Source organism: Octodon degus, unplaced genomic scaffold (assembly GCF_000260255.1).
Source record: "Octodon degus isolate 3935 unplaced genomic scaffold, OctDeg1.0 scaffold00314, whole genome shotgun sequence".
Lineage (NCBI taxonomy): Eukaryota > Metazoa > Chordata > Mammalia > Rodentia > Octodontidae > Octodon > Octodon degus.
The window spans coordinates 272,669-291,846 of NW_004524890.1; the positions used below are offsets into that span (position 1 = coordinate 272,669).

Consider the following 19,178-nt stretch of genomic DNA (forward strand, 5'->3'; position numbering starts at 1 on the left):
GGGATTGAACTCAGGACCTTGTGCTTGCCAGGCCAGTGTTTATTCTACTGAGCTATATCTCCCTGGCCCTGGATTCTGGTTAAACTAAGACAGCTATAAACGACATTTTTGGTATAGCTTGGAAAAACGTAAATGAGAACTTGGTATTAGATGATATTTAGAAATGTTACTTGCTTAAATTTCGTTAAGCAAAGGGAAAGCTAAAGGTAGAGTTGTAAATTGTCCACATTAGTACTAAAGGTATGCTTTAACATGCAGAAGCCTTCAGCAAGCTCTAGACAATTGGGTTGTTGAATTTAAGAAAATCTGCCAAATGATTAGATTAGCACTAAGCTAACTATATACAGCTGTCAGATATACACAAAAAAGAGCAGAGACTTTACAGAATTAGTTCAGAGAAGTTACTGAACAAGTAATAATGGCAACATGCAGCAAAAACAAAAACACACCCTAGGGAGCAAAGTAAGGAGAATCTGACTTCCAGAGTTGCCACAGTTATTTAAAATGTCTGCTTTTCCATTCCTTAAATTCATTTGGAATCAAAAGAGACCTAAAATAGCAAAAGGAACTCTGGGTAACAAAGGCAAATAAGGGGACATCACAATCCCTGATTTTAAGTTATAATACACAAAGCTACTGTGATGAAATCAGCATGGAATTGGCAAAGTACTAGACCTTAGGCTTAATGGAACAGATTAGAAGATGTAAACACAGCTACAAACATACTCAGCCACCTTGCCTTTGACAAAGGGGCTAAACATGTTCACTGGAAGAAAGCCCCTTTAACAAACAGTTCTGTAAAACCTAGCTCTTTACATGCTGAAGGTTAAAATTAGACCCATGTCTACCACCATACACTAAACTAAAATCAAAATGGGCCAAAGATATAAATATTAAAATAGAAACACTAAATCTACTGGAACAGAAAGTATAGAGAAATCCTGAAGACATAGTGAGCTCATGAAGAAAATCCAAACTATATGAGAAATACTTCAAAGAATCAACAACTGGGATCTCATCTTATTAAAAAGCTTTTGAAAAAAGAAAAAAAGCTTTTGCACATCAAAAAAATCACCAAAAGAATGAAAAAATAACCCATGAAGTAGAAAAAAATTGTCAATTGTTCCTTGGACAAAAGATTTCTATCTAGAACATATAAAGATTGAAAAAAATCAGACCCCCAAATTCAAAGACCCAAATCCAAAAATGGACAACTGAGATAAACACACATTTCTCAGATGAAGAAATGAAAATAGCAAATAAATATATGCAATAATGTTCAACATCCTTGGTCATCCGAGAAATGCAAATTGAAACAACACTGAGATTCCATCTCACTGCAGAAAGAATGGCTGTCATCAAGAAGTTAGCCAATAACAAATGCTGGGAGTGCTGTGAGGAAAAAGAAACTTCTTCAGTGTTGATGGGAATGTAGACTGATGCAACCACTGTGGAAATCAGTGTGGAGATTCTTCAAAAAACTAGGATTAGAAGTCCCATTTGACTGACCTAGTCCCTTTCTGGATGTTTTCCAAAAGAATCAAAAACATCATACCACACTAATACATGTGCACCCAGCACAATTTGTAATAGGTAAATTTTGCCTACAATCCACATGCCCATCAACCTAGGAATGGATAAAAAAGATGTGGTATTTTTATACAATGGAGTAGTACTCCACCATAAGGAAGGATAAACTTGAGACTTTTATATGTAAATGGATGCAACTTGAGACCATACTCATAAGCAAAATAAACCCAACATACATGTGTAAACATCATATTGTCTCCCCAGTGTGAGAAATTGAAACAATAAATAAGATCCAAAATGTACAATACATATTATTAAATGGGAAGAAATTGTTAAAAAAGAAAAAGGAAGTAGGATGAGGCAAGGGGAAAGGAAGGAAGGGAAAGGGAGAGAAATGCAAGTTAGTTAAATTATTAGTGCCCCTTAGATCATAGCAAAGGAAGTTTTGAGCCAATATCAGTTACAGAACTTTTAATACCCATATCTTATATTCTCAGTAATCATGTTATGAAATTTTGTTGTGTTTTGAGATGGTCTTGCTATGTATCTCAGGCTGTCCTCAAACTCACAGAAATCCTCCTGCCTCTGCCTCCTGAGTACTGGGATTACAGTTGTGCAACACTATACCAGCTGTTGCATAATTTTCTTTTAAGTTTTTTTCCATAAAGTAAAAAAACACATAACTGGTTTTCAAGAAAAATTACAAGACACATACAAAAGAATAAAAAAGTACAGTCATACATGAGAAAAATGCAAAACAATACAAATTGCCCCTGACTTTCTGGACAGAGCAGAACTTACAAGATAACGGCTTTATTTAATTTTTTAGTACTGGGATCAAACTCAGGGCCTTGCTCTTACAAGTAAGGCACTTGTATCACTAAGCCTCTTCCTGGCCCGAGATAAGGACTTTAAATCAGCTATTTTAAATGTGTATATTCAAAGGCTAAAGGAGACTATGTCTAAAGAACTTTTAGAATGAAATCCCACCATGAAAGTACTAAAATGAGACTTGGAATGCCTACAATAACAACAGTCTTTTAAGACAAAATCATTACTATAAAAAAGAAAAAAAAAGTTTTTGTGGTACTGGGTACTCAATCCAAGTACCCTGACACAACCACACCCTCAACCCACAAGAACATTTTATGATAATAATAGGGTCAAGCTATCAAGAGAGTATAAACATTGTCTACAATATAGCAGGTTCTGGATCTCATCCCCCTCAGCCTTGAAAAAAACAACCAAATAATTTTTGTTAATTTACCAATAATTGTAGAATTCTTTCTTTCTTTTTTTAAGACAGGGTCTCACTATATAGTTCGGGCTGGCCTTGCACTCACTTTTGTAGCCTCTAGGCTGATCTCCAACTCACAGAGATCCTCCTGGCTCAACCTCATGAACGTTGGGATTATAGGAATGTGCCACCATGTCCGGTTCCAGGGCAGCACAGTGGGAGCCCGCATCCAGGATGGAGACTGCGTGGCAAGTGGGGTCAGGGATCGAACTTTGGTCCTTGCACTTGCCAGGCAGATGTTTACACCTCTGAGCTATCTCTCTGGCCCAAATATTTGTAGAATTCAATACTAACTTTCTTTCTTTTTAATGTATTGGTTGTTGCAGGGTCTCATGATATAGCTCAGACTCATAGTAATCCTCCTACTTTTAACCTCCCCAGTGCTGGGATTACAGGTGTACACCACTATGCCAGGACTCTGGCCACCTCAGCCAGCCTAGGTGTGGGGCTGGGTGGCCTGTGGTGCTGGGAATGGAATCCTTGAGCTTGCCTAAGTTTGCCTTAAGTGCTTTAGTCCACTGAGCTATCTTACTGGCCCCAATGCTCATTTTCAACAATGGAGAATTAGAAAATCAGCAAGGAACTAGAGATATCATGATGTCTTGATTTTACTTAAAATAACCAAAAAAAGAGTAAAGCAAATAGAACAAAAATGATAAGAGATTTTGAAGTTCATGACATTACTCTGATTCTCCATATGTTGGAAAATTTCCATAACAAAACTTTATTTTGAACAGAAAAGTATTGATTAATGTTTTGCTTGTAACCACATTAATTTGATTATGTGTAGCACTACGGTATATTTAAATGTGTTTTCAATTTTTCTATCCCAAAATTCTTTAAAATTATTCATATCTGTTTGCTTTGAAAATTGGTTTTAGAGTGAGTTTCCCACAAAATTCCATTCAGATTTTATTTACAATAGTGGTAAAGGTATACATTTGAAATGACTTGTGTTCATAAACATGTTTGTCTTATTCCTCATTCTAGTGGGAATTTCTTTCGAAGGATGCCTTAATCTTTTTTGACTCATTTTGAAAATGTGACAAAAGTTATTAGCTAGAGAAATATACATACCTATATGCATCCATTTACATCACTGCAGGAGATTCAAGAATCCAAATATCCATTGGATCCCAACTAAACCAGCTCTGATCTACAGTTTAGTTTCATCATATTGGTTTAAGCTAGATGTTCTTCATATTCATAATGTATCTTTTTATTTTTAGTAAATTAAAAGTTTTTTTTAAAGGTTAGGGAATGTTTTGCTTTTCTTGGTCATAAACCAGCACTATGTGAGATAAACAATAAAAATAGAAGATTGATTATATAAATTAAGCATTCTCAATAATATGCATGTGTCTGCAGACATGGTAAAGAAACATTTCAGCTTAGTAGAAATATGATTCTAGTACCAAAAGTTACCTATCTAGAGGGAAAACCAATTTAGGCCCACTGCTCAATATCATATGCTAAATAATTCTACACACATTAAAACACTGGATTTTTTTTTTAAATGCAAAAAAAACCCCTACAGGGATGTTAATTATTTGCTCTCTGAATAACAAGTCAATGAAAAATATCAACATCTATGATGGCTTGTACTAGATGTCCCCTAAAAGCCTCATGCACACATAGGTGGAGCTCTTTGGAGGTGGCTGGATTATGGGTGTGCGATACTGGATTAAGGGTGCGTGATAGTGGCCAAGTGAGCAGAGGCACCAATGAACAAGCTTGAAGCCTGGCTAGAACATAAAGAGAAAAGGAGGCTTACTGCTGCTGTTCTTTACCTCCTGTGCCATGAACTGTTTCTCCTCTGCTATGACCCTCTGTTGTGCTGCCCTGCCTTGGAGCAAGCTGACTATGGACTGAAATCTTTACAAACTGTTAGCTACAATAAACCTTCCCTCCTTTAACTTGTGCATGTCAAGTATTTTATTCCAGCAATAAGAAAAGTAAGGGGCCGGGGAGATGGCTCAGTGGAATAAACGCTTCCCTGGCAAGCGTAAGGACCTGAGTTCAATCCCCAGTTCCACAAAAAAAAAAAAAAAAGAAAAGTAACAAAGTCAACATTTAACTGAAACATTCATATTTTCCACATAGAGAAGTATGATAAACAAATTATATACGTAATCTGTGCATGTATGTAAACATACAAGTGGTGATATAAAAATGATTTATGATTTTACAGTGGTTCAAAAGTAATACTATATCCATTCAGTAGAAACCATAGTTTAAATTTTGATTTTTGATTCTTTTTCCAACTAGTCATATATGGTTTGATACTATCTCAATGCTGGGCAGCAGCAATAGTAACCACTCCTAATAAGTTACATGATGACAAGAGCAAAAAGCAATAGATACCTTAATGTACACTGTTGCTAAGCTTGGTATGATGGTTAGGAGTATCAAACACATTCTCACCTTCACCATTTTGAAATTAACATATGTGTACTGGAATATACTCCATTGTAAATAGAGCTAGAGATACATATCAAAGAATGAATAGTCACAACCATTCCCTTACAATGTAAGAAGGGCAACTTAAAAAGTTGAAAGACTCACAAAGATAAATAAGACATAGGACAAAAGAAAATTTACAAAAAAAGAAAATTTCCCTTTTATGCTTTACTAACAAAAACCCTTATTCTGGGGGACAGCAATATACAAAACATGACTGGAAAAATACAGTAAATGTTTAAATTTAAAAATTATGATGGTAAGGGCCAGATATGGTAGTGCATGCCTGTATACCCAACACTCAAGATGCTGAGGCAGGAGGATCATTGCAAGTTCAAGGCCAGCCTAGGCTACAAAGTGAGTTCCAGGTCAGTCTGAACTGCATAGTGAAATCCTATCTCAAAAAGGACAAAAAAAAAGATTTATGCTTGTAAGAGACATGTTGCCATTCTCTCATTCTGAACATACTTATCCCATCATTCTTGCCACTTGTTGAAGCAATTCTGAAAGTTCTCTCTTGTGAGAAACTTTATTTGCACTGTCTTGGCTCCCTCAAAGCCCTGAGTTAATTCAAAATGATCATTTATCTTCAAGGGTCACTTTTATTTTTAGGGAATAGTCAGAAGTTGCCAGATCAGATAAACATGATGGATAAGGATACACAGAAATCTTCTGTTGAATGGCACTAGGCAGGTGCATTCAAAGCATTTATCATATCTCCTACAGACATCCACAAAAGAAGACCTCTCAAACTTCTCCAGAAAGAGGCCAGAATGACCAGCTAAGCATATTTAAAGCAAAGCATAATTATTTGCAAAAATCATTATGGGGGGTTGGGGGTAGTTAAGACAGTGTCTTGCTGTATTTCAGGCTGACTTTCAACTCACTATGTAGCCCAGACTGGTGATCCTCCTATTTCAACCTCCCAAGTGCTAGGATTACACACATGTGTCACACACCCAGCTTTGGGAGAGCTTCATAACAATTATCTTTTACTGCAATAAATGCTTTTTAATTTAAGCAGTCACTATATATTTTGATCACACCTGATACCTAGAAACTATAGTTGTATCATTATTGGCCACATGACACCATTCAGCCAAAGAGATGTTTTTAAAAGTGGAATTCAAAATTCTTGGGGAAAGCGAATACTTACTACCCTATTCCTTTTGCTTTTCCCCTTCCTAACTGCAACACAGATGTCAATGCTAGATATGCAGGAGCCACCTTGTGACCCACAGAAGTGAGCACACACTGAGGATGCTCAAGAGGTTCCTGTTCCTCACAGTACAACACTGTTTCTAATTTTGATGATCAATGCCTGCAAGGATTTTTTTTTAAATTTATTTATTTGTGTGTGTGTGTGGCCAGCTCAGCCCACCAGGGGGCGGGGCTGGCTGGCATGTGGTGCTGGGGGATTGAACCGCGGTCCCTGTGCTTTGCTAAGCTTGTTCTAAGTAGGTGCTTTAGACCACAGAGCCTTCTCACCAGCCCCACCTGCAAGGATTTTATAAACAAGTATTCTTACACATGGCTTCTAGGCATGTAAATCGGTACAAACTTTTTGTAAAGAACTTCCCAAAATATATCGAGAGATTTAAAACATGCTTATTAACAAACTGTTGGCAAAAGTATATGGGAATAGACACTCTCATGCTTTGCTTACTGGAATGTAAACAATCTCTAAGATTATTAAAGAGAAAAGTAAAATGCCTAAGATTATACGAAATACTAATTTCCAACTGAATAAAATAAAGGGAAAAGCAATCATGTATATGTATTTGCTTGTACTGGCATGAAATATCTCTGAAATGATAAACTGATAATAGCATTCAATTGCAAGCAGAAAATAGGAGGGCTGTGTGTAACAGGAGTAGGCAGATGCTTTACTTTTTATCTCCATACACTTTGGCCCTTTGAAGTTTTCATGCAGATCTATTAGAAGTGTAATATCAGAGGTACATTTATTTACATATGAAGAAGTTCACTCCAAATGTTATCACAAATTATACAAATTTAGAAAAGGCTAAGTGCCCTCTATCAAAGAAATCAGGTATTTCAGATATTTCTACTGAACAGATATTTTGTAGTCAACAAAAATATTATCAAAAAATGGTATTCTTACATAATAGAGTAATACTCAGCCATAAAAAAGATAAATTTGAGGCTTTTATAAATAAATTGATGCAACTAGAGACTGTACTGGTAAGTAAAATAAATCAGACCCACATGTGTAAACATTGCGTTGTCTCTTGGTAGTGTGAGAACCTGAACAATAAATAAAATTTGAAAGGTGCAGTAGATATTGTGAAAGGGATAGAATTTGTTCAATGAGAAGAAAAAACTAGGATGAGGAAAAGGACAAAAGAAAAAAGGAAAAAATGTATATATATCTTTGAGAGGAGCAGTTAATGCTTAATTTTTTTCTTTTTATTCTTATTATTTTTCTTTTTAATTTTTTATAAGATTTTTTTGTTATTTTGTTTTTTAAACCAATTTTGCACTTATATCAGGTAATCTCAACAACTAATTTAAAGGTAACATTCAATACAGCAACAATTGTTAAACTATCATTTTGTTTAGCGAAATTTTGTATTATTTCTAATGCTGTTTTTTTAGAGTATTTTGTATTCTTTAAAAAATAAAAAAAATTAAAAAACAAGTGCAGAAAAAATATGTACTGTTCAATAATACCATAGGAATTTGATTATGATATAATATTAATTTAAAAGCCCAGATGTATTTATTGGTTTTTAATTTGCAAAGTCCAACTCTAATAAATACAGAGTATTACTAACAAGACAATGTATATGGTAACAATGTTGATGGTATAAATGAAAAAGAATGGTATGCACAAGGCTAGTAGGGTATAAAAAGAGTAAGGGCACATGAGAAGTCAAAGAAAGGGGAAATAGAAATTTAAGTTGATAAGTCAAAATATGGTGATATGTACTTGACGGGTTTAGAGATATTTACCAGGAAAATAAAAACTATGAGATTGTTTTTCAGGTAAGAAAGGTGGGCCAGCCAAATAGCTCAGTGGACTAAAGTGCCTGCTTAGGCAGACACAGGAATCAAGGTTTGATCCCAGTGTGCTGTGCCGGCCCTGCCCATGGGGTAGCCTGAGATGGTGATTGAGACTGGGCGTGGTGGCACGTCCCTGTAATCCCAGCTCTTGGGAGGCTGAACACAGGCAGATCACTATAAGTCCAATTTATGTAGTGAGACCCTGTAGACCCTGTACCCATACTAAAAATAAAAAAAGAAAAGCAGGCGCAGAATATTTGCCACACACACTATCTTTGATTAAAAGGTAAAAAATCTTAAAGTAGGTTACAAAACAATATGCACAGTAATATTTGAATCATAAAAAGAAAAAATGCATAGAAAAAAAGACTAGAAGCAACTATGTCAAAATGTGAACAGTGGTTGTGTCTGGGTAGCAACACCATAGTGTCCCCTTCATAATTTCCTTTATCTTTAGTATTTTCCACATTTTCTATTATATAAATCAGAAGATTTTACCTTGACAGGAGAAAGTAAAGGTAAAAGCCATAGAAGAAAATAGGTCTGATTTTTTTCAAAAGTGCTCATCGACTAAAAGAGCACTTACTTTCCAGCACTACGCTGCTGTCCCAACCCCAATCAAACACCAGGAAAATTCAGTAAGGCTGGGTGGGAACAGCAAAAACTTTATTGCCTGGGAATCATGCATCCTCTGCAGTAGACTTTTGAAGAAAGCAGATATTTTACAATGTGACTCAAGGAATGTAATCTACTTCCTTAGCTCGGGAATCAAGGCTCACCATGTAACTTGCTTTGGACAAGAGAACACTAGCAAACATGACGCAACCAGGGGCTTCAAGTGTTCATCCTGTCTTGTTCTTGCAAAGCCTTCTGCCACCCTGTTTGAGCTGGCTTCCTGGTAAATGAATGACCATAAAGAGAAAGGCCCTACCTACCCAAGTTAGTACCCAGACACTTTTTATACTACAGTGGTCCCTCACTTATCACAGAGGTTACTTTCCAGACAACCTCATGATAAGTGAAAATCAGAGAAGTAGTGATGCTATATTTAATATACATATAGATAGATAAAAAAGGCTTTATAAACCCTTCCCACACCTTATAAGCTTTAAAAAATACTTCTCATGTTCTTAACCATTTTCTAAACTCAAAAAGCTATGTAATTTTAACAACATGCATATATTGTATGGTAATACAAAATCCTGCAACGTAGCAATACCTAATTTAGATTAATATTTTTTGAAAACCCATGAAGTAGCGAGTCTGTAAAAGTTGAACTGCAAAATAGCGAGGGATTACTGTACTCAGTCCCAGTCAAGTTCACTCAAACTGGATGAACAGCAAATGACCAACTATTTTTGTTTGAAGCCACTGTTTGAAGAAAGCAGACATTTTACAATGTGACTAAAGGAATGTAATCTACTTCCTTAGCTCGGGAATCAAGGCTCACCATGTAACTTGCTTTGGCCAAGAGAACACTAGCAAACATGATGCAACCAGCGGCTTCAAGTTCTTTAGGCAGCAGAACCTAATTGATACACTAACCTCCAATATAAAAACCACTGAGGGCCAGCAAGATAGTTCAATGGATCAAAGCACCCGCTTTGGCAAGTGCAGGGACCAGGGTTTGATCCCCTGTCCCGAATATTGCACGACAGCTCTGCCCCCGGGGTGCACTTAGCCAGCAACTGAGTCCAGGCATGGTGGCACACGTCTATAATCCTAGCACTGGGGAGGCTGAAAACAGGAAGATCACTATGAGTTCGAGCTATGTAGTGAGACCCTGTACCAAATACATACATACACACATAAAAAAATCACCAAGCCAATGAGATTCAGAAAAATATTTTACCACTCTCTAAATTCCACATTCAATAAAAGAAAAAAATAAATAAATTCCACTTTCAACTGAAGGATTATTCTTCCTTTCTTCCTCAAAGACAGCTTATCCATAAAAATAACAGTCTTCAACCTTATAGGGAATGCAACAGTCAGCAGACTTTTCCCTCCCTGCTACCAAAATTATCAAAAGGCTAGGATGATGGCATCAATATGCTCCAAGAAGCACAAGGCTACCTGATTAAGTTTATTCAGGGTCTTCTTACTTTCATGCCAAGCCATATAATAGTAAAACCTTTGGTTTTTCTGGACTAATTACATAAAATAACTGTGTCATATTTATCATTTTAGCTCTACCACCTAACATTATACCTGGACATAACAATTGAGTAACTGAATCTGGTCTTCTACTAAATATCTTTCCAACCTCTGGTATATCTTTTCCCCCAGTCACCCCTACAGAATAAAAGGTACAGAATGCTAGATCACCTTTAGGACTCCATGGAGCATCATCTGAATTCTTCTTCTTCTTAGGTCGAGATTTCAAAGCAGGATCATCATCATCTGACTCCAGGGAAGGGTAGACTGCAGCAAGAGGTAAAGGCAGGGTAAACTGAGATCTCATACAGAAGAGTAAAAACAGAGTAACACATACTTTATTTCTTCTCACTCTCCTACCCTTAACACAATTGATACTCAACTACAACAGTTTCTGAATCTGTCTCATTTCATGCCCGTTCTGTCTTTGCACCCTTGCTGCAAAAGTCCATGTCCCACATTTACCTAATTCTGATTCATTCACCCATTTGGTGAGTAATTTTATGAGTTATTTTACTCACCTTTCAGAATGCAGCTCTAAATCCACCTCCTATAAAAAGCCTTCCATTACTCTCCTACTCTAATTCAACTGCCTTCTTCAGCTCACCAGAGCATCCTTTGCGTGCCTGTAATGGAGCTGTTATACAGTACTTATGAGCTGATTATTACAACTTGTTTCATCTAATTTATCATGAGGGCAAATACTATATCTTATTTGATTTCATTTTAAGGGAGTCTAACACAATCTAGTGCAGGTCCTCAGTATTTGCTGAATGAATAGAAAAATAAATAGTGCACATTCACTATCTATTAACAGGAAACAAAAGACTACTTGGGCTGAACTGGGAATAAAATTACTGGAATTGCATTGTATGGATGACAAAACACACATATACAAGAAACTTATCTAACAGAAAAACAAACAAACACAATTTATCATACTCTCCTCACAATCAACACACATAGGATTTCACAGGAACATGTAGACATTATTGATGAGATCAAACTTTGATGCCACTACTAAATTAGAAAAGAACTGAAGTAGTGAAAACTTCCCCCAAATGACACTAATTCATCCCTCCTGATAATCAGCTTCAAATTTCCCTAGAATTCTATTTCCTCAGAGGACTCCAGCCATATACTTTTATTTTTGTCTTTCTGAGACAGGGTTTCACTATGCAGTTTAGGCTGGCCTTGAACTCATTTTATATCACAAACCGGCTTCAGGGGCCAGGGAGATAGCTCAGTAGAATAAGCACTACCCTGGCAAGCACAAGGGCCCGAGTTCAATCCCCAGTTCTACAAAAAACAAAACAAACAAACAAACAAAAAACTGGCTTCAAACTCACAGTGATCCTCCAGCCTCAGCCTCCCAAATCCTTAGATTACAGACATACACCACCACACCTGGCAAGCCTTATACTTCTTCCCAAAGGGCCGCTTTGTGGAAAAAATGAGTCTGTATTCAGCCCTTCCTCATGGATAAAGGGGTTTGTGAAACTTCTGCTTCCTGATTTCTTAAAAAAATTCTTAAATGAGTATGGTGGCACACACCTATATTTCCAGCACCTGGGAGGCTAAGGCAGGATTGACACATTAGATTCAGGCTAGTCCACATAGTGAATTCAAGGCCAGCCTACAATGTCCAGCAAGACCTTGTCTCAAAATACCAAAAGATAAAAATTCAATTTAAAGAAAACTTTTACAAGAGTAGTCCTTGATTGCTGCTTGAGAGAAATGTATCAGGTACCACAGATTTCTTTTAGGATAGCACAGATTTTGAGGACGATCCTACCTATAGCTATTACTGTTATTTTGCTGGATCTGAAGTTTTCAACCTCACAGAAAGAAGAGTGGTATAATAGAAAGACATTGTGTCTAGGGTCAATTACTCTGAAATCCTTTACTGAGTCACTAGTGTCCTAGCAGAACTTTCTAAGTATCAGAAACTTCACCCATACAAGATTGCAACTGCCTTACAAAGTTGTGAGGCTTTAGAGATATGTATGTGCAAAGTAACTTACAAAAAGTATTCTATTCAAGGAGAGATGTTGATAGTAATGAAATCTATACATTCAAAGAAAATATTGCAATAGGTACATTAAAAATATAAGGGTGGGCCGGGGAGATGGCTCAATGGATTAAGCGCTTCCCTGGCAAGCACAAGGGCCTGAGTTCAATCCCTGGTTCCGCCAAAAAAATAAAATAAAATAAAAATAAAAATATAAGGGTGAGAGCAAGCCAGATAGCTCAGTGGACTAAAGTGCCTGCTTAAGCAGAGTACAGTGGCCGGGGTTTGATCCCCATGTGCTGTGCTGGCCCTGCCCCCGGGGTGCACTGAGACAGTTATTGAGACTGGGCATGAAAGAGTTTTGCAGGGTATATCAGTCTGGGTTGGTATTTGTTTTCTTGAAAGACTTGTAGTACTTTGCTCCATGTTCTTCTTGACTTGATGGTCTATGAAGAGAAATCTGCCATTATTCTGATGGGTTTTCTTTTAAATGTGATCTGTTTCTTTTCTTTAGCAGCTTTTAGTATACTCTTTCTGTGTTGAATTTCTGGGATCTTGATTATTATATGTTCAGGTGTGTTTTTAATTGGGTTGATATTATTTGGAGTTCTATATGCTTCGGTTATAGGAATGTCAGATTGTTGCCCCATATTTGGGAAGTTTTCTGCTATTACTTCTGCCCATGTTCTTTTTATATCATTTGTATTGACTCTTTCTCACTGATGCCTATTAGTCCTATGTTGTTCATCATTGCATTGTCTTGCAGATGTTGAATTATTTTTTCCTGCATCCTAGTTGTTTTTAAGAGATCTTTTCTTACTTTTTCACTAGTTGCAATGGTGTCGTTAAGGTTTGAAACTCTATTTTCACCTTCATTCAAATGGTTTTGCCAGCTTGTGATTGAGGTTTTAATTTCCTGTGCATCACTTAGAATCTGCTTCATGCATTCTATTTCTTTCCTATGTTACTTATTTAAGGATTCCATCATTTTTCTACTCTCCTCTATTTTTTAAATCAGTGTCTTCTACTTTGAGAATTCTAATTATATGAATAAAAGTTTCTTGATTTTGGCACAGAGTAAACTATTATATGAGTGATTTGTAAATTCTTTCTTCTTCATTTTTATTTTGGACAATTTTTATTGTTATATTCATTTAAGTTTGTAAATAATTTATTTACAATGTGAAATCTATTATTAATCTCATGCTATGCATTCATTTCAGAAATATTTCTCTAAAATTCACTCTGTCTACATCTTATATCTTTCACATTTCAATATTTGTTTATAATTTTTAATATGCTATGTAATTACTGATTTTGAATAAAGTTAATGAAAAAAAAAGACTGGGCATGGTGGCACACTCTTATAACCCCAGCGCTTAGGAGGCTGAAAACAGGATCACTACAAGTCTGATCTATGTAATGAGACCCTAAACACCCTGTAGACTCTGTACCAAATACATAAAAAAATCAGAAATATAAGGGTGGAGGTAGGCATGGTTGTTCACATCTCTAATCAAAGCACTCTAAAGGGCTAAGGTAGAAGGATCCCAAGTTTAAGCCCATCCTGGGCACAATTTAGCAAGACTGTTTCAAAAAGTAAAACAAGGGCTAAAGATGTAGCTCAGTGGAAGGTCTAGAGTTTAATTCCCCATACCAAAAAAAAAAAACACCCTACAAAATAATATTAACTCAGTGTGGTAGTGGCATAATAATGGGAATACAATACATGAAAATATAATTTATGACCAAAAAAAATACACCTGGGAAAGGTGGGGATACCCAGAAACCAAGTTTTTTTTTTTAAATGCATTTAGTACAGGGTCTACAGGATCTCACTACACAGATCGGACTCTGCTGTTTTCAACCTCCCAAGCACTGAGATTACAGGACCGCACCACCACACCCAGTCTTTAATTGCTGTCTCAGCACACCCTGGGGGTGGGACTGGACAGCACACCATGGTATTCACTTTAAATACAAATGAATTAAAATCACCAGTAAAAAGGCAGAGACTGAGACAGAATGTAGGAAAATGATAAAACTGTATAGTATCTATACAAGATGTACATTACATAGAAAACAAACCACTAACTTGAAAGTAAAAGGCTGGAGAAGGATATTTTGTTACAACACCAATTAAAAAGAGGGCTAAAGTGGCTATACTGAAATCTGACACAAAGTAAACTATGCCAAATTTTTTTTTTTTTTTTTTTTGCGGTACCAGGGATTGAACTCAGGACCCTGTGCTTGCCAGGCAGGTACTTATTCTACTGAGCTATCTCCCTGGCCCCAAAACTTGTTACAGAAAGCAAAGAATTGCATTATGTAATAATAATATGGCTAATTCATTAAGAACATGGACAATCATGACTATACACGCACCTAATACAGATTCTCAAAATATATGAAAGAATCAAGTAGAGAAAAAGAATCAAGTAGAAAAACAGTAGCTCTACAATAACAGTTGAAGACTTCAACATCCTTCATTCAATATTGGGCAAAAGACATATAGACAGAAAATAAGGGTATGTGAGACATGAACAACACTATAAAGCAATTCAAATAGACCTAATAGACATGTATGAAAAACTCCATATAAAAAGAATATAATATTCCAGGTTATGGTATGTTAGGACACAAAACAATGCTCATTAATTGAAAAGACTAAAACTACATAAAATATCTTCTCCCATGACAACAAACTAGCACTCATAATAACACTTCAATTTAAAATTCTTTAAAAATTGATGGAAATTAAAACACTCTAAAACAAGTCAAACACGAAGTTGCAAGTATAATTTAAAAAAACTGAGATGAAAGAAAATCAAAACAAACCAAAATTTATGGGATACAGTAAAATCAGTGTTGATAAAAATTTATAGTTGCAAATGCACACATTAAAAAGATCTGAAAAACCCAAGTTCATAGAAGAAAAAAAGAAAAAACTAAACTTAAAGCTAGCAGAAAGGAAATAATAAAGAGTGGAGGAAGGAGAGATGGCTCAATGGCATAAGCACCTGCCTAGCAAGCATAAGGTTCTGAGTTCGATCCCAGTACAAAAAAAAGGAACGGAGATAAAAGAAACAGAAAATAGAAAAGCAATATGAAGAATCAACAAAAACAAAATGGGTGTGGTGGCACACATATATAATCCTAGCACTCAGAGGTTGAGGCTGGAGGACCACTGGGAGTTCAAGGCCAGCCTAAAATACATGGCAGGATCTTGCCTCAAAAAAAAAAAATCCAAAAAACTAAAAGTTATTCTTGAAAAGATCAACAAAATTGGCAGCCAAATGAGGACTCAAATACCTAAAATCAGCTATACCACCCTGAACACACCCAATCTTAAGTATCCAAAATTATTGTAGATTATACAGATATAAAAATAATATTCTTACAAGGGAATACTGTAACAACTGTTTGATAACAAATTAACTATATAAAATGAGTAAAGTCCTACAGATAAATCCCTTAAGCTGACTTCAGTGGAAAATTTCAACTGAGCTATATAGAGATTGAATCAATAATCAAGGTTTCCAACAAACAAAGATCTAGGATCAAAGGGTTCCACCAGTGGATTCTAATAAACATTTAAAAAACAATACCAATTCTCTGGCTACCATAAAGAAATCAACCAACAACACATGTTGGAGAGCCTGTGGGGAAAAAGGAACACTTCTCCTCTGCTGCTGGGAATGTAGACTGGTGCAACCATTTAAGGAGTGTAGAGACTCCTTAAAAAATTAGTACTGGAAATTACATGCAGACCAGCTATCCCCCTACTGGGAATTTTCCCAGAGGAACTGAAAACATCATACCATAGTGATATATGTGCACCTATGTTTATAGCAGCAAAATCTGTGATAGCCAAATCTTGGAAACAACCAAAATGCCCATCACCTGATGAATGCAATGGATGAAAAAGATGTGGTGTTTTTATACAATGGAGTATTACTTAGCTATAAAAAATGAAAAACTCGAAGCCTCGGTATTTAAGTGGATGCCACTTGAAGATATACTCATAAGTGAAATAAACACGACCCACATGTGTAAATATCATATAATCTCCCTAATATAAGAACTCAAAAGAAGAAATAAAAATAGAAACATGTAAAACAATTAAAAGGAAAGTGAGAACTTAAGGATTAAACAATGAAGAGAGGGCAAAGAGAAAAGCTAGGAAACATGACAAGGGCAAAACCATACATTTAAATGCACAAGATGGTTAAGGCAATGATCCTGAGAATCTTTAGCAGGCTTTTGAAACTAGCAGTTAATTGGTAGGATTCTCATCCTGACTAACTGTATATGCTCATACCTGTGAACTAGGCAACTGCACTGAAGATAGCAATGTGTAATACTACGGTCATGCTTGGAATGCCTGTCATTCTGGTCTTCTAAATACGTATTGTTTGTCATATCATATCAATTACTGCTATACTGTCTCTCAAATAAATGTTTGTTTTAAAAAAAGAGATAATAAACGACGAGACAAGAAATGTCATAGGACTGTCCTGCTACAATGCTGTGTATGATTAAATTTCTAAGTTTCTGTGCAAAAATATGTAATTGTTTATTCCTATTTTTTAAATAGCTTTTTTTTCTTTTTTCTTCACATTCTGTAGGGATTTAAATTTTCTCATATCAATACTTGATGGAAAAATACCTGTTCCATGTTATGTCTAACATGTTTGATATTCAGACAGATAGGTTAAGCTGAACTGCCTATGTTATAGGGTAATAATATCATTAAGGTTCTCTTCTGGAGAGTTAACAACTTAAGTTTGTAGACCAAAAAATTAGAGAAAAAGAAGGGCTGCAAGGAAAGCCACCATTTTGGCCCTTGCCTTTCAAGGTCAGTGAGGACTGAGTACATAAGAGAACCTGTATTGTAACATCGTGTAACTCAGTTGTGTCCCAAATTTTCTGATCAAGGAGATTATGGGGCCACAGAGGAAAGTGATCGATGATGTAGAGTGTGCCTAAGGAGAGTCACAAGGAGATAAAACATTCTCTCAGGCTTTCATAGAGAGCAAACTGGTCAAGCAATGGCCGTGACTCATCCACATGGCTGACACAGACAAATGATCTACAACCTGCGGTACAGGGTTTCAGGATAAATCCAGAGGGGACTTGACTGACTTTGTCAGATACAAAAGCTACATTTCGTATTATATAGGTTTTGCTTTATCATGGTCTTAAGCATCCCGCAGAAAAACTCATGCTTTCAGTGAGAGCCCATAGATATACATAAAAAAATACCAATTCTCATACTGCTCAAAAGAATGCAAAAGGAAACATATCTGAATTCATTTTGTAAGGCCAATATTTTGTTGATGCTCCAGTTAGAGAAGAATATGATAGGAAAAAAGAAAATAACACATATACCTTCTCAATATTGATGCAAAAATTCTCAACAAGTACTAGCAAATCAAATTTAGCAGTCTATTAAAAGGATTATATACACCATGATGCAATGAAATCTATCCCAGCAATGTAAGAGCATTTCAACATGAGAAAAATCAATGTACAGTAATACAGCACACTGTACAATGAAGGAACAAAATCAACACATGACCATCAGTATGTGCAGAAATTTTTTTGACAAAATCTAATAGGTGCAATAGTATCTTAGTTGTCAAACAGGTCCAACGCTTGAACTTTCCACTACTCAAACACAAAAGTTTGAAAAAAATATATTTGGTGTTCATAACTTTGCAGGATAGTTGAGCCAAAAATCCAACTTAAAAAATTCTGTACTGGGAAACTGCCCCTTAGCTCAGTTCTTTAAGTGGCTGCTTCAACAAAGCAGTCAGGCTCAGGTTGGTGCGGTTCGATCCCCACAACTCAAGCCAGCCAAACCTGCCCTGAAGGCATTCAGAGCAAAAAAAAAAATAATAATAACTCTCTACTGGCAGAGTGAGTCACATGTCATGTGTTCTCACAAACACAAAAGGATGATGCACCTTTCTCACTCAGACAAACATACAGTGCTTGTGGTAGTGTATGAAAATATTCATCAGAGGGGTTTTTTGCACATTATATGTGTAAAATACTGTAACCATTGCTTCAAAGAAAGTTAGTGAGAGACCCAGTCCTAGCCCAGGTCGGGTGAGTGTGTGGAGAGTTTCCTCCTACCCTGCGCCGGCAGGACCAGTCCCAGCACAGGCGAAGCGTGGGCCGGACCCTCCCCCACCCCCTCGGGCCGCCCCCCACCACTCCGCAGTACCTCCCCACCCCTCCCGCCGAGTAGGAATTTCTACCGACTTCCGGGAACCCCCAGACCCAGTCCTAGCCCAGGTCCCATGAGTGTGTGGAGAGCTTCCTGCTACGCTGCGCCGGCGGGACCAGTCCCAGCACAGGCGCAGCGTAGGCAGGACCCTCTCCCACCCCTTCGGGCCGCCCCCCACCACTCCACCTTACCTGCCCCACCCCTCCCGCTAAGTAGGAATTTCTGCCGAGTTCTGGGAACCCCCAGACCCAAACCTAGACCAGGTCCGCAGCGGGAAGGAGCTGAGCACAGCAGCCAGACCTAAGCCAGACAAAGCTGGATAACTCCAAACTCTGTAGAGCTCCACCTGAACTTCAGTACATGTGAAGGTTATAACTACAGAAAGATCTACAACAAAGGGCAGAAGACAGTGCTACACAAAATGACGAGAAGGAACAAAATGCAACCTCAGAACCCAAGCC

At 36.8% G+C, this 19,178-nt stretch overlaps 1 protein-coding gene across 3 annotated transcripts in view; it reads right to left on the minus strand.

Annotated features, from left to right (window-relative positions):
* The window catches only part of Phf8 (PHD finger protein 8), a 167,673-nt gene that overhangs the window by 15,315 nt on the left and 133,180 nt on the right, over positions 1-19,178 (minus strand). For all 3 annotated transcript variants that reach the window (XM_004647577.2, XM_004647576.3, XM_023707823.1), the window contains one exon: positions 10,643-10,738. In XM_004647577.2, the coding sequence (XP_004647634.1) occupies positions 10,643-10,738 (96 nt within the window). The remainder of the gene's footprint in view (positions 1-10,642; positions 10,739-19,178) is intronic.